We start from the raw sequence: 25,935 nt of genomic DNA, 5'->3' as shown, positions 1-25,935 counted from the left end.
TGACTAACTCTCGCGAAACCTGTTCTTTTTTCCCAACCGCTCAGCCAGGCTTGCCAACCGGCTCGACAAACTTCCACAATGTGCAATGAAAACAAACTTTTCGCGAGCTTGCCCAAATTCGAATATTTTCGAACCCAGTCCTGCCAATCCCGAACGTTCGAAAAAAAAAATTGTCAAAACTCATACATCCCAACCAGCCCCAGTCCTTCCCGGTCGCCGCACACACTATAGCAGCGTGTACAGAGCTCACGAACGACGACGACGACGACGACGACGACGACAAAGCGCCTGCACACAGACTCCGGCGCAGCGCTGCGCCGGTGGCGCGCCGAGCGCCGGCTCGAAGAAAGCACGCCGCTGCGCGAGAGATAAGCCTCTCGCCTGCGGGAAAAGGACAGAGCTATATGTACAGTACATGCCTGTATCTCTCTCTCTCGCTCTGCGGCTCCGCGCGCGCGGGAGGAAGAGCGAGGGGGGGGGATGCAGAGGGCGCCAGCGTCGCGTCGATAGAAAAAGGGCAAAACTCGCTGCCGCTGGCGAGAGGCGACGGGAGGGAGGGGGAGGCGGTGCTGGCCGAGGAGAGCCGAGACACGACGGCGGCTGCCGAAGCCGCGAGCTCAGCGGCGCGGCGACTTCGCAGCAGTGCCGCCGCTACTACGGTGCCGTGCTTAGGTTATCCGTGTCGCCGTGAGGCTAGTCTCTCGAGCTTCGCGTGTGTGTATATCGTCTCGCGCGCGCACACCCCTCAGCTCGAAAATAGTGTGTGCCGCGACATATAACTATCCTCATCACTCTCATTGTTGTTATCCACTCTCTCCCTCTATCTCTGTCTGTGTCTCTCTCTTTCTCTCTCTCTCTCTCTCTCTCTCCGTCTGCCTTTCTGTCTGTCTGCCCGTCCGTCCGTCCGTTGTTTACCCACTTGTTTATCGCTCGCGATTGTGGAAGTCGGTTGTGCGGTTCTGCGCCGGTGGTGTTGTTGTTGGTATATTTTGTTGTTGCTGTACGTCTCTCCCGCGAGTGTTGCGGAGGTACAGTCGAGCGCACGCATACTTAGCAGCAGCAGCAGCAGCAGCAGCAGCATCCGGACGAAGGCGAGGGAGAGAGAGCGAGAGTCAGCGACAAATCTCGACGGTGTGCGGGTGTGGTGCTGCAGCCTCGACATGCAGCGGCTCTAATACTATAAGAGAGTGCGCGAGTGGGATCGAGCCTCGACGAGGATGACGAGGAGGCCGAGGTCGGCGCGGCGGAGCTGCTCCGCCTGCAGCTGTTGAGCCGCTCGGGACAATACGCGTTGCTCTTCCTGGGAGCCTTCCTCAGAGAGGCTGCATCAGGAGGAGAGCGAAAGCGAGCGAGAGAATGACGAGGATGACGCATCTCCTGCCTGGCTCATAGTGTAAACAGCAGCCAGCAGGGACTTACTACTGCTAGTTTAGCGGTGCAGGAGAGGAGAAGCTGTGCTGTGCAGAGTGAGAGAGAGAGAGAGAAGATAAGGTGGTGACTCTTGCTTTGATCTTTCTTCGGACTAGAGAGATAGAGAGAAGCGCAGAGCTAGCTAAGATGCAGGTGGCTACGCTGTTCAGGGAGAGCGCCAACCTGCTTGGCGCATCCAGCATGGACACTCCGCAGTCCCATCATCAGATGCAGCAGCAGCAACAGCAACAGCAGATGCAGCAGCAGCAGTCCATCGACCACTTCAGCCATCACATGCAGCACCACTATAAAATGTGAGTCACAGTTGAGATTATTGTCATTCTTGTATAAGCTTATTAGGTTATAAACAATGATCTGTTTACGTTGACCAGGATCATAGGGCACAGCTCGAGCAACTGAAATATATACAATGCAAAAACCTTGAGGAATTACAAAGTTTGACTGTATTCCAGCTGAGCATGATGGCACTGTTTACATTTCAAATCAATTAGCTCTATTGACTTTCAACACAAAAGAGAGAGAGAGAGAGAGAGAGAAAGAGAGACATTGACCTCAGCCTAAAATATCATTATGCCAATCGCTTCAATAATTCAGCAATCGTTTTTCATTGCAAATCCGGTCTGCTGTACTCGTTTACAAACTTTCAACTCCTCTTTAGCATAAACATCCTATCAAAGGGGCCTTATCCCTCGCTTTTTTCTCTTTTAAAAAACTCATGCCACATACCTTCAACATGAATGTCCAAAGGCACCAGCCCGACGAAAAAAGCTCCAGAAACTCTCGGATGAATTTTCAGCGGCAAAACACTGGCAAGAAAGGACCTTCGATTTCACCGGCGCGATATACAATGAACACGTGAATCCGTCCGCGGAGCCAAATGTAAACACGTACGCTATATGCATATTACTAGCGCTGCAGTCGTCGGCGTTGCAGGAGTGCGGCGCAGAGGGAGATAGAGTGAAAAACGCGGTGATGAAGCAAAAAATTACGTACAGCGACGGCGGGCAGCAGAGAGAGAGAGAGAGAGAGAGAGAGAGAGAGAGAAAAATATCGCGTCGCTGCCCCGAATTAATCGGATGCTCGAGTGCAGGTGCAGCGCGCATATTTGTATACGTATATGTGTATAATACAGTGGGGCCTCGATTGCCCGTAACAAACTCGGCTCGTTAGGCGCGACGCCCGCACATTACGCGCTTTTTTATTTCTCGCGGATTTAAAGCTTCCCTGATGGATGATTCTGGATGTTTTCAGTGCTGAATTTCCAGAAAATACATAACCAGCTCGAGTGAGAGGGGGATATATCTCGCTCGAAAATGCCCTTGTTTGGAGAGCTGCATCTCGCGTCAGGGTCAGCCAGTACAGTTTAAGCGGAAATTCGGCGGTGCGCGCGTGCGTATAAAGTTTTGCTCTCGCGAGAGCCGAGGACGAGAGAGAGAGAGAGAGAGAGAGAGCCAGCGCGCATAACTTTTTCTGGGGAAAAACGTCGCGTGGTGGTGCTGCGCGTAATTTTGTGGATTCGATTAGAAGAGAGAGGATATCGATCGATGCGCGAACGTGTGTGAGAGGAGCTTCTATTAGCTGTGCTACTGATAAGCGTAAATTATTTATTCGATTTACCCGCGCGCGTTCTCTCCGTGCTGATTTGATTTCCGTCAATTTTTCGCATTAACCTAGACGGATATTTATCATCTTATTTTCGACTTTGTACTAAGCGGTGGCGATGCTTAAAGAGATTATAAAAAATTTTCCCGATGCGACTGAGAAGCGAATTTTATTCAGGAGAAAGCCGTGAACTTGAACGTCGGATTATCGTAATTTATTGCGAGATAAAAAAATTGTGTACTCCATTACGCAACGCTATTGCATTCGCACGAAAAGTTGCCGCATCGTCTTCTTTTTTTACGCTGCGAGTTATTGCTTATTTAACAATCGCTCGTTCTTTTTCTATTACGAGGCAAAAAAGCGAGAGTATACACAAACGAGTCGATGAATGAAAATTGCGTTAGTGCACAGTTCGTTTAACCCGTTTCACGAGCGAGAGTCTGTGTACTTTGAAATTACGCTGCAACCCTTGCAATTCTTCAAAACCGGTCAACATCGCTTGTTGTTACGTCAACGATACAATTCCTTATCATCTCGTAAAAAATCATCTCGCGTTCTCCTCCCACACCCAAACAATAACACGTGAACAGCGTCGCGAAAGTAATTATCCCGCGCGTGCTTTAATTTAATAAACTTCCCGGAAAAAAGAAGTTCCCCCTTTTCTCACTCCCGAGGATATAATCGGCCGTACAGCGAGCGCGGAAATAAAAGGCGCGAGAGAGAGAGAGCACATCAACGACAATGGCCGAGCAGCAGCAACAGCTCTGGTAAAAAGAAGCTGGCGTGCGGAATCTCGGAGATTTCAGCCGTAGCGTTACATGGCCGCCGCTCTCTCTCTCTCTCTCTCTCTCTCGGCTGCTTTTTTTCGGCGCTGACCTCTTTCCTCGGGTTCGAGGCTCGGCCAATGCACATCTCTCTCTCTCTCGCTCTCTCTCTTTCTCTCCTCTGCCTCTCCTTTTTTTCTGTCACTCTCGCGCGCGCGATTTTTTTTCTTTCTCTCTCTCTCTCGCTCCGACTCAACGGACGGGTTTAAGCGCGCGCTGTGGAGAGAGACTTTCGGACCTGGGAGGAGTCCTGTGTATTATGCTTTCCTCGCCAGGCGCATTTCAGGGTTTTTTTACGTATAGTTCTCTACTAGATCCTGCACTGACTTGTTATTCCTCCTGTATAACCAGTAGGATTCCCGGTCAAATCCGCGGCAAAAGAAGCTTTCCACCAAATTCCGCGCTCGTTTTCCAATCCCTTGTTCCCCCGAAAATTTCCCAAAGTTCCCGGCTGAAAGAGTAAAAAAATCCTCGTAACGATCTTTCCCTGATCCTCGCTCACGCGCTCTGGCCTGCGACTCGCGCGATTTCTCCCAAAACTGCCTCGTTCAGCCTGAAAAGGCTCCAACGCGAGCCTCGGATGTCCCTCTCTCTTGCTCGTACTCTCAGGGTCACACAGCACGTTCTCGAGGAGCTTTCTCTTCTCTCGCGCTCACTCGCCGGACGACTCGTCGTTCTTTCGCGAGCGGAGAAGGCCGCGAGAGAGCGGCTTTTCTATGCAGATTCGAGACGTGCGAGCTCGAGGAGAATGACTTGGCTACAGTCGAAGCGTGACGCTATCCTCTCCGTGATGCACCGGTTGCTTCTTTTTTTTTTCACTCCCGATCGTCCTTTTTTTCGCGCCTGGGAAGATTTGCACGCGCGGATTTGAGGTTAGGTCCGCAAATGCGCAACGGTCAGCTGCTCTTGTTTACGATTGCGCACTTGCCAAACTATATTTCGGAAAAAAGAGCGAGCGACGCACGATGAAAAAAGAAACAAACCCATTGATCGACGCTCGAGGCCGATCAAACGTCGATCAGTGGAATTCACTGTGCGCGCATCGTCGCGCTATATACAATAGCCGGCGCCCGATGTAACGCGCGCGCGCGCCCGAGCGCTCCCATCCCCCGTGTGTGTACGCGGTACAACTGGCGTTTGCGGATGATTTAATGATGCGTTTCATGGACCGCGATTGCGCGTTTTTTTTTTTTTTTTTTTTGTTCCGAGTCCATTTTTCCCGGTTATTCCCGCGTATGCGTTTAAACGGCGTTGAAGAAGCGAACACGCTGTCATCGATGCATTTCGCGAATTACTTATCGCAGCGTCGATTTTACGTAACCCCTGCGCGCGAGTATCTGCCTTGTATTTTTTCTTTCTCGAAGCTCGTGTACTGTACGTATGCGTTGGCTATACACGAGAAAGCGAAGGTCGACATCGTATACGTGCACAATACACAGGACGGGGGGAAACGAGATTCGTCTTATCTCGCCGGCAGCTTTGCGTCCTCGCGATAAAAGCCAAAAATACTGCCGGCCGCTCCTCTCTCTCTCTCTCTCTCTCTCTCTCTCTCTCTTTCTCTCTTTCCCCTTATGTGCGTGTCAGCTTTTATCGGGACGGCTTCCACCACGCGACCTCCGCTTTTTTCTCGCTCGTCTCGTCTCTCTCTTTTTCGGGGAGGCGTTGAGTTTTCGGAGACAATTATGGCTGCGGCTTGATATTGGAACAGAAGACGAGAGACGGTGTAGTGTCTTTTTAGAGATTTTCACTAGCGCGCATGACTCAAATGTAGTTAATACCGAATCATCAATCTCGCGTTTATTTCCACTAGTTTCCGAAAAACCGCTCGATTGCAAAATCCGCGGTATACGCACGGGCTTCTCGGAACTCGCGCGCGCTCCTATACAATAATAGCTCGGCGGTGGAGCTACATTTTTAACCTCCCAAACAATCATCCGAGTGAAGAAGAAGAAAAAAAGAACAACAACGAATCGTCCGACGCCTCTCACAAATAAACGAGAGGCAAGACGTCGTCCGTCCATTTCTATTTTGCTTGCAGCAGCCACATATACTTTTCCTCATTTCCCCCCGTCGGAACGGGAGCTGTCTCTCTCTCTCTCTCTCTCTCTCTCTCTCTCTCTCTCTCTCTCTCTCTCTCTCTCTCTCTGCGTTACACACCGTCCCCGTAATCCTCCCTCGTCTTCTTCTTCCTTTCTTTTTTCTCCGACTGTCGCACACTCGCGGTCTCTACCAACCGCGTGTCTTCGTCGTCTTGCTCGCCGGAACAATCGCACCGGGGACTCGAGCGTATATACCGTGCACGGGGAAGGGGGGAGGGTATATACTATATCCCTACACCGAGGAGCGTCGAGTCGAACAGATCGATGCGCGAATCGCACGCCGAGTGCGAATGCAGAAAAGAGAAACGAGGAGGGGAGTAGGAGAGAGAGAGAGAGAGAGACGAGGTGTACGGCTCTCTGCAGAAAATGTAGCTCTTTAAGGCGTTGACACGCGAGCCCGGCTGCTAGAGTTCTACGTAGGGTGGATAAGAACGGGGAACGCCGGGACTGATTGGCCGAGAGACGGGGTTTTTGCGGAGTATTCTTTTATGTAGCTCAACAACTTGGAGCTATGAAAAATCGTAACCTACGGGCTTCTGAAAACCAAGCAAGTTCCTTACAAGTAACCTCTCGATAGCGGCGTGTAACACATGTTCGAAAACTTTTCCCTCCGAACTACACCGTACACTCTGCTCTCTGTTTCGGACACTTTCAGCCCCCCTCAAGACTCTCGGAGGCAACAACTCGCTAGTCGCATCGATCGAACACCTATACACACCGGGTACAACCCCCCTCGACGCACCGATAAATGTATACGACAGGTGCGCGCACCTTAAGTTCACGTGTGTACAGCCGCCGCCGCGCGAGCAAGCGTTTAAACAATCCGAGAGCGCGCGGGCGCAAATCTAGCGGAAGATGAGCAAATATTTGGGCTTCTATAATTCAGCGAGTGCACGGCCCGTTTTCCGAAAGCGTTCGTGATTTGCCTGCTGATCCGTGGCTCTCTGCGCGCGAAGAAAGGAGCAGCACCATCTCTTTTGAATTCTCTTCGAATATAGGGACTTTTTTTCTTTTTTCGCGACTAAACGGTTCTTTCGTTACGCGGGTAAGGGAAAGCGATTGGCGCTATTGCAATCGGGTTACGTCAATAACGTATGCGTGTGATTAGAATTCCTCGCCCTAACGGAGCTTCTTCAGGCTTGTTGCCAACTTGAGAGGTAAAAATATCTATGGACGAGCGAAAACGAGCATCGAAGCTCGAAGAATTCGCATTCACAACAGGTCCGTTCGCCTAAACGCAACAACTTATCATCCTTCCGATAACATCGTCTCGGCGCATAATTTCCTTCCTAGGGAAATCACGTTCACGCAGTTCCTACTAGACAAAGACGAAGAACACGGCATATAAGCCTCGATAAAGATCGCCTCACTCCAGACGTACAATTTTGCACGTACCCGCGACTATATATATATATATATCGGTACATAGCCAAGAGTATGCGCCGCGCAGCGAAAAAATCGGCGCGGTCTCGCGGTCTCGCATAATCGGCTCCGGATGCTTGTGCCGTCGCTCTGCGACGCGGAGAGTAGAGGTTACGGTCGACGCGCCGCGGAATAACAATTGGGAATTCTCTTCTCCTTCTTTCCTCTTTTTTCTCTTCTTATTTTCTCGATGCTACTCCCGCATTTGCGAGACTACTCCTACCGAATGTTTATCGTGCGCTTCGCTCGCCGTATGAAAATTAATGGCCGATTTCGCGATGCGACGCATAAAGCGTACGAATTAGGGAAGAATCGACGTTCTTGTAACCTTTCTGATATCGCGTATTAGCGTATGTCCGTGTGTATGTGTGTGTGTGGCATCGATGTATTCATTCCGCCGGTGCGATGAAAAAGAATAATTCTAAAGACCTTCGCATACCGTTGGGCGCCAAATTATAGCCTCTACACCTGCTCATCATGTACTTTTCATTTTCCTCCGCTTCATCGCTGTGTGTCTGAGAGTTACCTAATTAGCAAAAAGTTTTCCTTGAACACAGGCATTATGCATTACGCGCGAGGAATCATCCTCGTTTGCCCGGAATCGAGATAATGAATGTGGCCCGTGCTGGACACCCACGATCCTGTCAACCTCTTAGGGCAGATGGAAGACGACCCCCTCGACGGAAAAAACCACATGGCCACGTGGCCGAGACTGATAAATCGCGAGCGACGGTTCCGAGGGCTTATCGGAGCTGTCTCTCACTTATCGCTCTTCTCGCGCGATCGCGATCAGCCGCGTTAAAGAAGGGGAGAATATGACGCGTGCAACGACGAGACGCTTACTTTATATACGCGAGCAGCGGCGGCGGTTTTTATGATGAGTGGCTGCGAAGCCGGGCCCGATAATGGCTTATGATCTCGGGGGCCGTTACGACGACGCCTCCTTCGCCTCGTCTTCTTGAGGTCGGCGTACGTGTACTTATTTTTCTTCTCTCTTTCTCACACTCACGGGGGTGTTTATCTCGACGCTTTAGCCTCGTTTCACACTGCAGTTTCCCTTTTTCTCACTGTCCGTCTCGGCTCTTGTCTCTTCGCTTTTTGGATATCCGAGTAGACCTCGTTCGTGAATTCGCTAAATTAAAAGTTTAATCTTTGAATCGAACTTCTAATTCCGAATTCGGATTCTCGGTAAAAGTCGAAGCGCGGGCGTATATATAGCTATACAACGCGAATGCGCTAGGGGGGAAATTACATTCGCCAGCCGCAAATTGACTTCCGCGCGAGAGTTTTCGGTTCGACGATTTGAAATTCGACGCGAGCCGAAAGTTTCGTTTCGTTCCGAAAAATTTCGGCAAGAGTATTTCTCTCATGGCTGCTGCTGCTGGATGAGAGTGCGGTGACGCTCGTCTGTGTGTCTATCGCGATTCCGAATATTGCCAACGCTTTAAACTTCCACATCGTCCATTTTCAAAAGTGTCTGGTTTACTTTGACCGCTGTATATTCAAGAAATTAGAAAAAGAAAAAATCAGATTCCTGTAGTGTAAGTTACAGGCGCCGAAAATACCACCTGCGAGTTCAATAAACCCGAGCCGTCATAATCACACACAGCCGAGAGTATACATAAAAAGGGCTACACCTCAAGAGGCGTAACCGGCGTCACCTCTACCGGTATGTCTGTGTGTGTGTGTGTGTGTGTGTGTGTGTGTGTCTGCATGTGTTCGGATTAATTCCAGCTTCTCCATTTCGATCCACGCGCACAAAAAAAGGGCCGGCCCCGAAAAGGGAGACGACGAAGACGAGTGTGTATGAGCGAGAGGGACAGAAGAGGAGGAGAGAACGAAAGGGTTCGAGCGGAAGTAATTGGCCGGCGCTGCTGAAGCAAAAAATCAACCGCTTCGCATTACGATTTGTCGCGTGTGCGCTTCTATACTACATAAGTTACCCACACACACACACACAGACAGAGACACTCGGGAGAGATCGAGATCCGATTGAATTAACGACGCTAATAACAGGACTGAGAGAGAGAGAGAGTCTCTCCTCTTTTTTGCACCTGCACCCCGAGTCTCTCTCTCTCTCTCTCATGTATATAGCTGTGTGTAGTATACGGATAAAGGCTTGCGGTGGCACGCGCCGATTCTTTATGAGGCCGTCTGGGAGAAGCGGGGAATTTTTAAAGTTATGCGTCCCCCCTTGTCGTCGAGGGGGTCGAAAAGAGAGAGAGAGAGAGAGAGAGAGAGAGAGAGAGAGAGAGAGAGAGAGAGAGAGAGAGAGAGAGGAGAAGCAAAAAACGATGCGCCGCGCGAGAATGATTCAATTACGGGCTGATGCCGGTGTGTATATCGTCGATTACTCGCGACGCTTTTTTCCCTTCGCGAGCCGAGCGTGCTTTGTCGATGCGGCGATTGTTTTGTACATATCGATCTTGAAGCGTCTTGTTCGCTGCTTTTTTTTACTTTACTCGCGCGGCTGTACGTTTGATGCGACTTTTTGCGGCTAATATTTCGAGTGCGGCGGCGGCGATCGAGGTGTGTTTTAAATAAAAATTATCTGGGCGTTAAAGTAGAATAATGTCGAAGTTTTCCGTGCAATTTTTTCGTTCGATAGCTAATGCCACAGTCAAATACGAAAATTCAAGGACACAGACGTGAAAAATCGATGAAACCGTACGCGACTGTATCGAACGATCACCATAAAACGGCTTTCCCTGAAAAAATACCGAACGCCAGAGCTATCCTTACAACCGCCTAAAAATTCTTTTGTTACACACCGTCGCGCGACTGTGTGGAACTGCGCGCGCGCAAAAAAAAACGAAAAACGAATAAAAAAGTAATAGCCCCGACTAATTACAGCCACACGTTATTCAGGCATGAACCGCCTCGGCCGATATGCAGAATCAACAAGTCGAAACTACCCATGCATTCGAAAAGTACAAGCGTATACGCTCCTTCTTCGAAGCCTCGCCTCTCCCAAATTGCCGCTGCAGCTACACACGAACATACACTCGGCTCAGCGCGAAATTTTCGTGCCGCAGTCCGTGCATATAACCATATACACAGAGAACGCGCGCGCCGAGCGTAAAAAACAAAAAGGGGCAGCAGCAGCAACAACACACAGCAACAGCTTGTACGTAGTACAGCGCAACTTTTAACAGTCGCTTCGGAGCCTGCGTAAATCGCGGCGCGTCACATTTTTATTTTAGCCCGGAGCTAAACTGCCGAGCGAAAGGAGCGAGACGACGTTAAAGAAGCGTGAGAGGTATATATAATATATACGTGTATACATACACACACGCGCGCACATGCACACGCGTAGCAGCAGCGGAGAAAATAAGCCGCACGAAAACTAGATGGGACAAGGACATATAAAGGATTTACGGGCCGACGGGGAAACTCACGGCGTTCGTTGCTGCCGCTGAGTTTCTGGATGTGTGTACGCGATGGTATGACGGACTCCGCCGCGTGAATCCGTGTATTTCGTCTTTTGAAGAAATCTTCCGGAACCGTACACGTCGTTGTGTAACGGTTGGACTTTTTCGAATTTCGCGATCGATTATTTCAAGCGATTCCCGAAAAGCAAGTCCTGTAGTAAAAAAAATATATATATATCCGAGCGTGTACCCTATGCACGTACACTGTATAGTCGACGGCGAGTCACGCGCAGTCACATAATCGGGAACGTAGAGAAAAAAATGTCGCCGCCTCACGAGAAATCTTTCCCGGGACTCGAGAGAAGGAAAAAAAATGCGCGCGCGCGCGGAGTAGTTATCCTCGAGGAGAACAAGAACAAAAGACGCAACGAGGAATTTCGTGCGCTCGCGAGCGCGCATTCGAGGAGAGAGAGAGAGAGAGAGAGAGAGAGAGAGAGAGAAAAAAGTGTCGGAACAAGTACAAGAGAGAGAGAGGTAGAAAGCTCGTCGAACGAGCTCCTCTTCGCCGCCGGTCCACTTGTCTCGGCGATTTCGTAACACGCTCTCGCGCGGCTGTCTCTCTCTCTCTCTCTCTCTTATATTCGTGACTGCGTTTCTGTACTTCTTATTTCTCCACGCGCGTATCATACCCTCTCGCGTGTACTGGCTCTCATTATTTTTTTTCTCGTCGCTCTTCATTTTTGCCGCACCTATACGCATCGGATTCTCTCCCGTTGCATCTCGCTTTTGTCCGTAAGGTTCTAAAAAAAGCCCTCCTCGAATCCACGACGTCAGCGCCCTCTGGAACTCTAATTTTCTTTTTTTTGTCGCCCATATGACAAACTCTCGCAGATTCACATGCCTCTCGATAAAACCGTCTTACGTAACGATCTCTCTCTCTCGCACACAGCTGTGACTATCTTCGGCACCTACACGCTTACGTGAAACTTTCCAAAAGCAAAAAGCAGAGAAAAAAAATCACGAGTGAAAGCATCGCGTACTTTTTCACGAACGCATCGCGCAGAATAACGCGGCGGCGTAGCTGCTCTCGAAAGAAGATCCGCTGGCGCTCTCTGGGCGAAACGGGCCTGTGTGGAGGACGATAAAAATACGCCCGCGCCAGGAATAATCCCCAGGCTTAGCACGACATCGCGCGAGCGCGAGCGCGCGGGCGTAAGTATAGAGAAAGAGAGAGAGAGAGAGAGAGAGAGAGAGAGAGAGAGAGAGAGAGAGAGAGAGGGACGCCAAAACTCCGAGACTCGAGAGAGCGCGTCGACTCGGTTCGGTACGTTATTCGCATGGCTCGTTTGCGGGGACGTCCCTGGGCTTGCCTATGTGTGTGCATATATATATATATATATATATATATATATATATATATACACGCACACACATGTAAGTGTGTGTAGCACGGTGTGCGATGTATATTCGCTGTATGAAATTAACAGCTTCACGGGGTGTCCGTCGTCGCGTTGCGCAAGTGGTCGAGGATTGACACTTTCTGCTTTTAAATATCCGATCAGGTTTCTTTTTATCGGCGAATACATCGTCGTTATCTCCGCCGCATATCCCGATGCGTTACGCGCTTTATTCCACTGGCCTCTATATCAGCGCTGTGAATATACGCAGCGCGCAGTATATATAGAGAGCTCGTATAAATGCATTGTTGTTCTTCCTTATTCAATTTGTACAAACGTCTAGACGCCTCTTCTATGGATGCTCCAATATTGCGATAATCGCGCGCGTCTGTGTGTGTGTGTATATATATATATATAAGCGCGCGATTAGCGATGATATGTGTATCAATAAATGTAGAGCTGCCCGAGAGAGTTATTACGTGCCGGAGTAATTAGCGTTATTAAAGCAAACTCTACCCGGATCATAGAATATTTCGTGATACTCGCTCCAGAAGTTGTCATACTATCGTCGACCTGTACAATAAACAAAACCATCCATCAGGACGGCACAAGAGTCCGAAGACCATCCAGGTCGCGCTTAGCAACACACACGACCGCGAGCCCTTATCAGTTCCAGCCTATCTTACCTCGGCACTTCTATGCGTCTCTTTGTCTCTAAAACTCGCTCACGATTTCCTGCTGCATTATTTATATATACCCCGACGAATCCGCGGCGAGACTGACGTGCTGTTTTTCGGCTATTCACCGCGTAAACAATGCAGCGGCGCCCTTCTTCGCGCGGAGAGGGCGCGCGATTATTCAGCGTCCAAATGAATCATCGCGGTGTTGTTCTATACCGCTGCGCCGATAAGAGGAATTCGCTCACCGTTTCTTGCGGTTACATTCGCTTTTTTTTTTTTCCTCTGTTGTTTCGAGCCGACACGAGAGCGGGAGGGAGGGACCTTGACACGACTGTGCGCGACGCCGCGTCTCCCGAGAGATAGGAGATAAGAGCTTCGGAAAATTGGGACGTCGCTGCTGATGCTTCTGACTGTCGCTTCCGATGTGTCGTGATTACACGCGGTGTTACCTATGGCCATGTGTGGGGGGGGGGCTAGTGGAAAAATATTAAATCCCGAGGGCGGCTTACCTGGAAATCGCAAGCGGACGTTTCCTTCTTCTTCTTCTTCTGCGGATGGGCTGACCTTGAGACTGGCTGAATCAGCTGCTGAATTCTCTCTGCGGATGTTCGTCGCGTTGGTTTACGCATAGGAGCGTGTTTTTTTTTTCTGCTTCACTCGATACATTTTTTTTCTCCATTCGTCACGTTGCGAGAGCATCGTTGTAGGCGATAAATTTCGTGTCTGCACGGATCGGCTGGTGTAAATATAGCTTTCGGGATACGTGTGTGTGTGCGTGAGAGGCGAGAGAAAACATCGCGGAGTCGATTTGATCGAATTTTTTTTTCTTTGCTGCTCCTGAAATTAATGACACTTATACTTTCTTCGAGTATACATAGTTACGTCACGTTGGGAAAAATAAAACTGCGAGTATGTGTCTGCAAAGTGTATGTACTTATACGAGTTCTTGTCGCTTTTCACCAAAAAAAGCGGCAAATTACACGTTAACCGCGTCGAGGCAGCGGTAGGAGAAAATTATAGATACCGGCAACTAATTTAATATAGTAACACCATCGGAGATACATAAATGATACAGTCTATCGAAAGGCGCATAACATTAGTGACTCAGACATCTCATTACCTCGATAATGAATAATAAATCCGCGATCGCGCGTCTAATATTGAATTTACAGATCGAGTGTTTATATACGCATACAAGTGGTGATAATAAAAAATAATAAATTCTCTTCGATCAAAAATTTCATTCAACTTTCGAGTACCATCGGATGAACGACTGTGATTCTATCTCTCTCATGGACGCATGTATAGTATAATCAGCTTAATCATCGTTGATATTACGATGATATAAATACTAATACCTCGCATTATATACGCGCGTATCAATTTTACAAGCGGTTAAATAGCTTTTCTATATACGAATGATAGCTTCGAAAGCGCGACTTATTTTTAAACTGAAGCACGTGCAGCGCGGTTAATGGCTCGTAACCTATAAATTTTCCACTTCATATAATCGATATATACGCGATTGCGGCGGCTCGCGCAAAAAATTTTAATATATTCCTTTTTGAGAACTCAATCGGCGTCGCGTGCGCTTCGTTCGTTTTTTTTTTCGCGTATCGGATATACGCCATCCGCTGATTAATCTATCAATAGCGCCGTCAGTCGCGACTATCAGGATGCACATTCCTTATGTGTGCATTTGAATTTCGATTACTAAGTAAACTTAATTGTCGCGATCGATGTTATAACCGGGAGAGCTCGACTGCGATTAGTTTTGTTATAAAAAACTTAAAAAAAAATGCAGTCGTACAAATTAGTCGGCATTTCTTTTGGCGAGTGACCCGCTCGCGAGAACTGATTTGTCGATATAACTTGCAATCTGATTAACTGGAAATAGAACTGACAGTTGCGGCTACGTTTCCTATTTGAATATTTATAACAATCGTCGCGGTGATTTGCCACTGTAGAAAAAAATTTGCTTAAACTTTAGCTGCATATCGCTTGCTTATATCCACGTGTTCAAGCATCTAATCACGATTCTATTCTTTTTTCTGTTGCAGGTGAGTTTCGGAACTGGTTGTTTTCCTTAATCAATCACGCTTGCGTAAGTTTTAACGTCGAAGACAATGATAAACTCTTTTTTCCATTCCTAATCCTGAAAATGCCCGATCGCCGCTAGGTGGCGCTGTCCACGTACACCCAAACCCATAGCCGCTAACTCCAGCATCTCGCGAAAACGATCCGGATAAAAAGTGCCGGTCCGACGGCCGGCGGCGGCGCAGCTCTGAGAGCTTCTATTGACTCTCGCGCATGTGTGCAGCAGCAGCTCGCCGCCGCCGGCTGATGTCATGCGTTATTTCAACTAGCGGCGAAGTCGTGTACGTGTCTCGGGCCATTATACGGGCTGAGCCGCGACGACGGCCACGCACGCATGCATGCATAAGCGCGAATACGATCGACACACTCCGTCGCCACGCCACCTTCGCTGTCTTCTCTGAAAGTCAAGCGGGATACGGCAGCTGGCGAAATGTTCTCTCTGTGTTTTTTTTCTCTTCTTCGTCTTTTTCTTTGTCCTCTGCTGCTGCTGCTACTGCAGTGTGTGACGCTGATGTTGTGGGAGAGAGAGAGAGAGAGAGAGAGAGAGAGAGAGAGAGAGAGAGAGAGAGAGAGAGAGAGAGAGAGAGAGAGAGAGAGAAATGCGTGCGCTGTATACAGTAAATGGCAATTCGAAGTGGTTATAGCTTGATGAAAAGTTCACTGAAAAACTTTCCCGGTGGTGTATCCGACCCGTTAATACTCGAATTTCCGGAATCGTTAGCGAGATCCGCGTGCGTTTTCCGACTCTAGCCGATCGGATTCGGTAACGGTTGGAAAAAAAAGAGCAAAACAATCCGGATTCCGCGAATATTTTCGTTGCATTTGAAATTTATACGAGGGAAAATTCGGCGGATGTACAGCTTCGACGAGCTAAACTTTTACCTCCCCTCTCTCTCTCTCTCTCTCTCGCATATCCGACATTTTCCGACATTGTGCAAAATAAATTACGCGAAATTCGATGCGTAGAAATAGATGTAAACGTACGGTCATTCGCCGCGCGCGAAGATATGGATATTTCAATAAAGCCATGCGCGATCCCGCGAATTATTAAGACAAAAACGTCGCATTACATAGCCATCGAGCTCTGCGCGCGCGCGCGCGCGCGGAATAATTAAACGGACTTATTATTAAACGGGTACGAGATGTATCAATTTTTAACAAAACGAAGCGTATAACTCTATTAATCAAATATTCATCCCTACGTGTACAAAAAGGAGTTCTTACTCCGTACATTTTTTACCATCAACTTTGTACGTTTTTGCAACTATACGCCGGTGTAAAGCGAGAGACTCTATACCGATTGAATAAAAAAGAGCCTCGCTTTTATACTATCAATAATAAATTAAACTCGCGAAGACGCGCGCGACCTTACGTAAGGGGCACACACGTCGGCACCATACGAGCTATGATATAATTTATAGAAAACCGCAGCAGAGATAGCTCGACGACGAGGGTAATTTGTACCTCGCGAGCGCGTTAACGAAGCTATAAACGCACCGATAGATTCGAGACGATAGCGAACCGTATTATTCATCGAATTATGTATGCGCGCGCGTATACACACACATGTGTGCGCCCCTGCGGATAAACGAGCAATTACGCCTGTCGTCCCTTCTTCCTTTTCTATGTGTGTGTGTGTGTGTGATTCGAGTGGCTTCAGCGCGTAAATTTTAACGAATCTGATCGAGGAGGATAGTTTCTCAAGTTTTAAAACGTCTTTGGAAAATTTTCAGACTGCAGATTAGGGTGGGATAGATACAGGCAAGGCTGAGTGCGGGTGTCTAGCGAAATTTTTCCACTGTTTACAGATAGTACTTAATTACCATAGTCGGTTTTTTTAATTATGTAGAGGCAAGCATTAGTTCTGTTTGACATCCACATCTATGAGTAAATACAAGAGGGGATTACGAGGACTGCCGAGTACGGCCATGGTTTTTCGTACAAATATTAAGTTTTCAACTTTTGGAATTAGATGATTCACTCCGAGACGGTTATTTTCCATCTCCGATACCTTCCAAACGCTAAATCTCCATCGCGACCTCCGCTCCAAGAGCCAGCGCACAACAACCAACAGCAACAACGAGAGCGGCCTTATCGTTCCACCTCGCTTCCCTCTTTTTTCTCTCTCTCTCTCTCTCTCTTCGTGTCCCGTCGAGTCCTGCTCTAGACGAGCCGAGCTCGAAAAAAAAGAACCGACGCAAAAAAAAGAGCGAAAGAACAGCCGGGGGCTCCGCGACACGAGCGAGAGAGTACAGCGCGGAAAAAAGTCGAGAGAGAGAGAGAGAGAGAGAGAGAGAGAGAGAGAGAGACCCGGCCGAGTATCTACAAGTATACCTATATTACATACACTGCTATGCATACACACACACACGCATATATACGTACTCGAGCGGGCGGGCGGGCGCAGGTAAGGTGCAAGGAGAGTTTTACATAATCCGCCACCGCCGCCGCCATTATCACCGCGGCCTATCGCTCGGCTGCGCTTCGAGGCATTTAGAAAAGCGCTTTGCACGCGATGGCTCACGCGCGCGCGAGACTCTTATCGCTCGATACCATCTTCGTGTTCGCTCGTACCTCCCCCTTTGCTCTTCGCGCCGCGCGATATCTCTCTCTCTCTCTCTCTCTCTCTCTCTCTCTCTCTCTCTTTATGCATGTGTACGTGTGCGCATTCTCACCGTAACAACGGTAATGACGGGAATTAGCGGCTGTGGAACAGAGAGAGACTGCCGCGCGCGCGATTATTAGCGCTGTGTCGCGATGTTCCCTTTCTTTGCCATCGACTCTTTTCTAATGCTTATGGTATTGACGCTAGGTGGCGCGACGGTGCCAAGGGTCTTTTGGGCGTTTCGATGTATCCGCGATGACGTGTTTTTTCGCTAAAAGCTGGAAAAAACCACTTTGTGTCGGAAGCGTCGTTATTGGGAAGGAAAACATTGCGTTGTTGAAAAATGGCGATGACTCAGCCGTCGGTTACAATTTTCGAATGCTGGATATAGTTTCGCACGAGCATCGGAGGATACATAGTTTTCATCGGCTGTTTTATCGCGTATTGTTGCAGGTCACTCGCGGCGTATCTTGTTAAAATAACACCTGACTAGTGCAAACAAGAGCGCAGGCTAATATTTTTGTTATTCGATTTGTCCAAGTGATGAGCAACATAAAAAAAAGGAGCGTCGAGTCAACGTGCCAGTTTATCGCCGAGTAAACACAATGTTTGTCACGAATTCTCCGCGAGAGTTGATTCTGCGATGCGACTCGCTATCATCGACGGCGATCTTTCAAAATCGATGAGGGCGATTGAAATTTCGAAAATTTTCGTTGCATCCTCGTATCGGCCGACTCCTCTTCGATTTCGTGTACGAAATCTCGTTGAAGGCCGAATAAAATCATGAAATTTTCCTAAATGCACTGAAAAAACCAAGTTGTGCCTCGAAACCTATAAAATCATATCGCTCCAATTTACTGCGCACTTCGATTCTCTCTTAAAATTTCAAAAAAAAAATATTCTTGAAGGCAAAAGCTCGATTCTACGCAATATAAAAGAGTCATCGTCCAATCAATCGCAGCCGCGAACCCCATACATCCAGCGAAAAACTTTGGCAGCAACAGCCATCAAACCTGATAAAGTACGAACCGCCGCTAGAGGGCGCTGCCTCTCACTGCCATCCGAAGATTTATACGCAGAGCGCTGCCACGTCGCCATCAACTCAGAGTTCGGCTCGTTCATATATAGGTATATATACCGATCAAGAGAGAGAGAGAGAGAGAGAGAGAGAGAGAGAGAGAGAGAGAGAGAGAGAGAGAGAGAGAGAGAGACAGAGAGAGATCTATCAGCGACTCGACCCTTGCAGCAAATCCCCAAAGCGCGCAAGGCGACGAGACGCGAGACTTTGACCGAGTTTTGCAGCGGCGGCGAGAGCTCGAGACTCTATCTCCGTCTCCCTCTCGACTCAGAGTGGTGGGGAGAGCGCGAGTAAGCGAGTAAGCGAGAGAGAGAGAGAAGTACTGGCTGTGCACCCCGGACGACCTCGCGCAGCATAAACCCCCTCTATATATCTCGACTTTGTTCTCTCTCTCTCTCTCTCTCTCGCTGCTGCTGCTGCCAGCGAAACTTCGTACAAGCCGTATAGTCGTCGTACTCCACTGAACTAGTGAATGATTTTTCTTAGAAATTTATGCGCAGCCCGCGCGAAAAGTGAAAGGATTATTGTGCCCGAGCGTTGGATCCATCCCTTATTTCTTTATTCCTTTTTTCTTTTCTTTTTTGTCGGAGCCTGGAGATTTGTTGTTTGTTCGCGAGGGTCCTGGTTTTTCTCCGTCGCTCGCGATGATGCATATTCCGATCGTTGCGTTGATGAGGCTCGTTTTTATGTATAAATACAGGATTTTGCAGCGGCGCATCTCTCTATACTCGACTCGAGGGAGATTAACTTATTACAGAGCTTTGCATTATCATAATTGTAATATCAACGATAGATACTTATCAGATTATCGATGTGTATAATACGAATTTTATAGTAGTCAACTACTCAATTGGCTTAATAATTCAAGTGGATTATACGCATTAATACTTAATGATACACAAGCGCTTATCAGTTAATGGATAACAATTTAGTTTTAAATTGTTACGATCATTCTCTATATAATGTATAACGTAAACGCACTTCTCCTATAACCACCTCTTTAGGTGTTCGATAAAAAATTACCTCATCGTGAATCGTATCGATTTCAAAATATATGCAAATCAGTCGTACACGTGGATAGTCAAACGTTTCATAGCTTTAATTTTTTATCAGGCTCTTCAGTAGTATCGTCTATTGCACACTTTTCGATATTGATCCCAATTACGAGCTGTTCCGCATTTCACTTTAAATAGAGTATCAACGCGTGTATATGCACCAACGAAACGAACTACGCGATTTCGACGGGTTTGACAATGCGTAACCGGAGCCGCGCACTTTTCAGCGGGGATTGAAAACTTTATTAAAAATTGAAATCTGCACTGCAACTCTCCGTCAGTAGTAACGCCGGATTTTCGAAATTAAAAATCTGCGCGCGGATCTTTGTGTAAATAGTTTCCGCAGCGAAAACGTGGATTTTCGCTCTTGCCCTTTTTTTCCAAAATGAAAAGGAAACAGTTCGATGTTTGGTTTCAACTATTTTTTTTTTATTTTACCCAAATATTTTTTCATCAAAGATCCACAGAATAGCATATATCCATACTCGTAAGCTCAGTTTTTCGCTCCCGCAACCACGTCAGCATCGGTCGTCGCGATTCCGTGTACACCCGCGCAGCAGTGCCGAACTCCTCTCTCGAGTATCTCTCAGCTGCTCCGCCGTGAATTCCTCTCCTCCCCTGCACACACATACACGCGCTGTTTTCCCTGGGCCGTTAAACCTGTTCCTCTCCCCCATTCTCTCTCTCTCCTCCATTATTCCTCTCTCTCCTGGCCGTCTCGAGATCATCGCAGGTATACGTACTCGTTGGCGCGAGGGGGAGTCCGGCCGAGAGGAGAGAGAGAGAGAGAGAGAGAGAGAAGAATCGAAAAAGCCAAGCAGGAATGCGAGGGATTAGCTTGTTAACCAACGACGCCGTAGAGTTTTATTACGGTGACGTAACGACGTTTATATTTACCTTTTTCTCCCTGCCTCTCTCAGTCTGTGTTTTCGTCTTCCCTTATGCTCTCTCGACGAAAGCGATCCGATTACCCGCTATATGCCCCCTCACTGTGTGTGTGTGTGCGTGTGTGGGATGCGCGTGTGTATATCGCCCGCGCGAAGGGGACGAACTCTCCCTCACTTTTTTAAGGACTCGAGAGGGGCAGGGAGTTTTTTATTCCGGCACAGAGCGAGCCAGTCAATGGGCGCAGCGGATTCACGCAGCGGGGGCAACGCACTCTCTCGCTCGCTTCGTGGATTTGAATTTCAGTCGTATACCTATATAGGCCAAGGCACGCCGACGAGGCTCAAGTGGGAATGACAGGTGTCTTTGAAATGGAGATGTTGACTCGCGGATTTCTCTCTCTCTCTCTCATAACCCGTATGATGATGCCCTTTTCGAGCACGCGCGCTGCAGCTGATGCTTTTTTTATTCGCTGTACGCGCGATATATACTGGCGCACGGAGAGCCGAGGGCGCTAAACGCCCGGATTTTCTCACCTGACGCGCGCGCGCGCGCTGATTGTTTTGGGAGAGATGGAGATTAATCACTCTCTATGCTGCTGCTGGATGTGGGGCGTACATATAGATAGAGAGATGGCGTTTCATTTGACAGTGCGTATTTTGAACGAACTCGTTTTTCTTTTCTGTGCAAAACGGCGGTTAAAATTTTTCATTCCACTACGCAAAGTCGCCGCTAGGCGTCGCACAGCTCGAAAATCGTTACGCCTCGATCGTCAGTGCAGTATACAGTCGAAAACTATATTCACATCCCATACATAGCGCACACATGAGTAAGCCGCGCTAACATAAGTTGGCCGAGGCAGCGGCGGCGTCCCGCACGCGCGCAAATAACGCCGCGAGTGCGCAAATAAACGCCAACCGAACTGACGTTGCGTTAAGTTGGTCATTACACCTATATAGGCAGCCGCGCTATTGTCGGCGCGAGCCTCGCTATGCGCAGATCCGCCTCCTTCCACAATGCCGTTCCCGATATATGTTCTTTTTTCGGACAGCCTAACGCTAATATTTAAACTGGTCTCAATGGCGATTTTAGGTTAGGTTACGCAACGCCGTATGCATACAATGTGTTCCAGATTCCGCATTGTTTGAATAACGATCTCTGTGGCGCGCTACTATTCCTAACCTCACTTTTCTTCGACTCGACGGTCTTTCGAAAAAATTCCCGCGTTCGTTTGATGCCGGACAAAGACAGCCCTTAGTTCCGGCTATGGAAATCCGTCGAGCGACGAAAATCAACAAACGCGCTTCCGCGGTTATGATTCCCTTTCGCGACGCGAAAATGCGCGCGAACGGTCGCATTGTTTCGCGCTGCGGAGATTGTTGTATAGAGGAGAGAAAAAAAAATACAGCGCATCACTCCAAGCGGAAATTCTCTATAGCGCGGAAGCTAGGTTATGACGTATACGGTGTAGCGACGACCAAAAAGAAAAAAAAGCCGGAAAAGGTGGGCGAATAAAAATATCCGATGCAGTGTCGCGGACGCTGATTGGAGGACGCAAAAAAAGCGTTGCGCATAACCTACATTCTTCAGGCTGTCGAACGAAAAATTTCAAAATTAAGACGCGAACAAGCGTCCCTATCACACGCTATACAGTTGCGGTATAGGTCAGGGCTACGAGCGAGAGCTACACAGTCGATCGCTCGCTTATACATTGCGAGCCAAGCGAGAGAGATGGATTTGAATCATAAAATTTGATTGGTCTACAGGAGGGGGGTCGACTCGCGCTCTATACGTGTATATATACGAGCAGACAGCCGATGTATCGGATATCGCCCTCCCTCGCGACTGTACACGCGTTTTCGAGCCGTCGAGAGAGAGAGAGAGAGAGAGACTACACCGGCGGCCAAGTGGAGAACGCGATCGCGCGCGCGTCCATTCATCCGCTCATTCATCTGTGGCAAATGTCTGTGTATAGCGGCGGCGTTGGTAGAGAGGTTGTCTTTTTGCCGCGGCGGCGGCTGCTCCCGCTTTTTAAACGCTTTACGGCTTATTGCCGTTATTGCCGGCGCGACTGGCTCTGTGGTCTTTAATACACGAGAGAGTATATGTTCTTCGCTCGGTGCTTTTTACGCGGCTGATCCGGTTTCTCTCCGTTTTTAGGTTAGGATTTTCTCGTCAGGTTGCTGTACGTAGTAAACAACTACGCTTTTTAATCGAACGTTCGATTGTCACCGCGTGCTGCTATTTTTCGAATGATTGCATTAGCCGGGACGTCCAATCGGCTGTGTTTACAAAATTGAAGTCCAGCTCGCGTTTTTTCCCTTCGCAGCGTTATTCGCCGATCGAATGAGCAAATAAAAGAGGCTCTAATTAAACTGAGTACGTTTGCCGGGTATCGATCTCCCAAGTTCACTCGCTTGTTGATTGTACAGCGTACGTCGTATACCCGAATATTTTATCCAACGTGTACGTGCATTTTTTGCAATTAATTCCGCTGATCGACAGTTCTTTCGCCCAATCGATTAACCGTCGCTTCGAAGATGAAAAAAAAAGGTTCGCATTATACCTCTCGTCGGACTGTAGGCATTAGTCAGAGCGGCAGTTGATTCGCGCTTGAAATGCAGCTTCGCCGCAATCGAGGCTCGTTATCGCACCTGAACCGTCAGCTGATAGGCTCTCTCGGCGAGCACAAGGGGCTTCCGCTTCAGACGAAGGCGTCTCTATACTGCTCCTTCTTAGCCAGACGACACTGCCTGGAATTGGTCTCTCCGGCTCTCGTCTTTGATTCTGGAGCCGTTGTCGTCTAGAATGTCAAAGGACGAAATCAGCTTTTGTTTATTCCGAATTAGGCAAATCCAGAGAAAAAAATCATACACCCCCGCGCTAATCACGTACCTTCTCGTTTTCTGTTACAGGTGAGTCACCGTCCCATTGTTAAGTCCAGCTCATTACGTAAGTCGTCACAATCTCGCCAGGCGATCGTCAGGTATATTATTCAAACACGTTCCAGTACGCTCCCAGCTGCAACATCTAGATCCGAAAGTAAGGCTCTCAGAACAATAAAAGAGTCGCGCGAGAAAAAGATTATCAGCCCCGAGGTTGGCGGGGCTGATGGATTCACGAAAAGGATTAGACCGAAGCCAGACTGCCGATGACAAGTATATGCTCGGAGGGTTTCACGGGACTGTATTATAGACGGCGTCGGGGCGCGGCTATACCAGACTCGTTGGGATTTGTCCGTTACCGACGAGATTTGCATCATCCGTGGAAGCCTTCGAGATTCGAGGTGTCGATGAACCGACATTGCGTCGCCTGTACTTGGATCATTATTTTTCTCTCTATTTCGAATTACGACAGCAAACGTTGTATCAGAACGTCACGGAAAGTTCGGGCAACGTATTCGCCTTCAATGCCTTTATCGAGAGGCTCGTCTGGACTGCATCCGTCCTGTATATATGTATATCTGTTGGCGGCTGCCGCTTTTCCATATTATACTCGTGTCTATATACCTCGATGCGCGAGTCGTTACAATAAAATGTGATGTTTCGCATCAGCGATCGATCGGAGGAAGAAAACAAAAGTGAAAACGCGATAACGACAGGACACGTCACACACAGCGCGACATCGATTGCCAAGCAGAACATTTTTTAAAGCTCGCGCTCCGATCTCTTTCTCCGGGTGAGTAAGTGATACGAGAGATAACGCGGAGTTTATTCCTCGCGCGTGTGTGCTTCTCTCTCTCTCTCTCTCTCTCTCTCTCTCTCTCTCTCTCTCTCGAGAAAGTTGATGAATTTTTAAATTTCATTGGGAGGACTCGCGCTGTACAATACGTGCCTCGACTCCCCGCACTTGTTCTTGTATACACTCGAGGCTTTATCGCAAATGATGACTGTACCGCAGTAGCAAAGCTTCTTTCCAAAGCTAAATATTCCAAGACACACACACGAGCTGTAACCGCAGCGCTGATAAATCACAAACAGTCGTTACAACGTCCGAACGAAAAAATTCGCAGCTTACAGCGACAGGTATAGATACAAACTCGCAAAGAGCGTCGGGCCGCCTGTGAGAGAGATGATACGCCAGCAGCGAGTTCTCGCGTAATTCAGGACTGTAGGACGCGTATTAGGTTACCCGGAGTGCTTTGCGCGTATGCGTCTCTCTTTTTTTCCGGTAGGGATGGTGATGCTCTATCTCTCTGTATATTGGTTTCGTTCAGTCTGCCGCACGATTTTTGGCCGTCGTTCTGCGGGGATCGCGGTACTCCGCAAGATCGCATCGGGCTTTTATTATACTCCCGGAGGCGCAGGATTTTTCGGCCGCGATCATCCTCGTCGGCGTTTTCACAATCTTATAGGATCGTGATCGGAACGAAGGTTTTTCAGGCCGCTTTGTTTTCGTAATTCTCGTTGGAACGGCGTACAGAAAGGGTTAATCAAGTGCTTTGTCGGGGATTAATTGCTTCTCTCTTTTTGCCGCGCTCCGTTACAACGAGAGCTGCGCAGAGCCATTAATTTGTTTCGTTCCGCCGTGTGTGTGTGTGTATAGACATTTCGATATTTTCCAGCGAATTAGCATCGCCGGGCTTCGACAAAACAAGCGCGAATCATTACGAACTATTCAGATCGCCGCGTGGAAAATTTCAAAAATCCACCCCCCGAGAGAGAGAGAGAGAGAGAGCCGAAACATCAAAGATACAAAAGCAAAGAATGACAGAGGCAGGCATCGAAAGCTCGAAAAGCTCTATACATACACTAGGCGAGAGAGTATATAGCTAGTCAAAATTACCAGCTATCCCGCGAAAATTCGGCAAAACCTTTCGATTCCCCCATACAGCGCTGCTCGTGAAGAGCCACAAAGCGCCGGAATTCTGGCATTTTCGGAATTTCACCGACGACCACCCACACAGTCGCGTGCATAAAGAGAGCCCCCCGGTGTACATAATAATATACGCAACTGCACTTTGGCTCTCTCTCTCTCTCTCTCTCTCTCTCTCTCTCTCTCTCTCTCGGGGGCAGCGAGGAATTATCATCGCGTTATCGGGGCGCAAGCTCGCACAAACGGTTTTAAGAGCGGCCGGCGATTTTGTTGCCGCAAGCGGCTTTTCGCCGACTGCAATGGCTCGGAAAGCTCGTCCGTCCGTCCGCGCGAGTAGGTGTGTGTGTGTGTGTGTGTGTATGCCTGGATAATTTCGCGGCCGTGCTATATTGCACCTATCGCACGAGAGAGGAGCTTTTTTCCGGCAAGTTTTCATCGCTAAATGATTTGTAAATGCGATGCAGTACACGCTACTTTATAATATACGCTCTGAATGATTTTCCGCTCGGCTGAGCCGCGAGCTTTCTTTCTCGCGCTCGTGTTTTTTAGCTCGCTGGATTAAGCGCTGTAATGA

General features: G+C 48.4%; 1 protein-coding gene across 3 annotated transcripts in view; it reads left to right on the top strand.

The window, feature by feature from the left end:
• The first annotated feature begins 622 nt into the window (after positions 1-622).
• Positions 623-25,935, top strand: part of LOC100116130 (probable serine/threonine-protein kinase yakA) — a 68,471-nt gene continuing 43,158 nt past the window's right edge. The window contains exon 1 of one of the 3 annotated variants that reach the window (XM_008214503.3): positions 623-1,724. In XM_008214503.3, the coding sequence (XP_008212725.1) occupies positions 1,558-1,724 (167 nt within the window). In that variant the 5' untranslated portion in view covers positions 623-1,557. Of the gene's footprint in view, positions 1,725-23,569; positions 23,589-25,935 lie in introns of those variants that run through there. The other 2 variants (XM_008214500.3, XM_032597028.1) reach the window with 2 other exon arrangements.

Source organism: Nasonia vitripennis, chromosome 1 (assembly GCF_009193385.2).
Source record: "Nasonia vitripennis strain AsymCx chromosome 1, Nvit_psr_1.1, whole genome shotgun sequence".
Taxonomy (NCBI): Eukaryota; Metazoa; Arthropoda; class Insecta; order Hymenoptera; family Pteromalidae; genus Nasonia; species Nasonia vitripennis.
The sequence above is the reverse complement of the archived record's forward strand: the minus strand, read 5'-3'. Positions and strand labels throughout refer to the sequence as shown.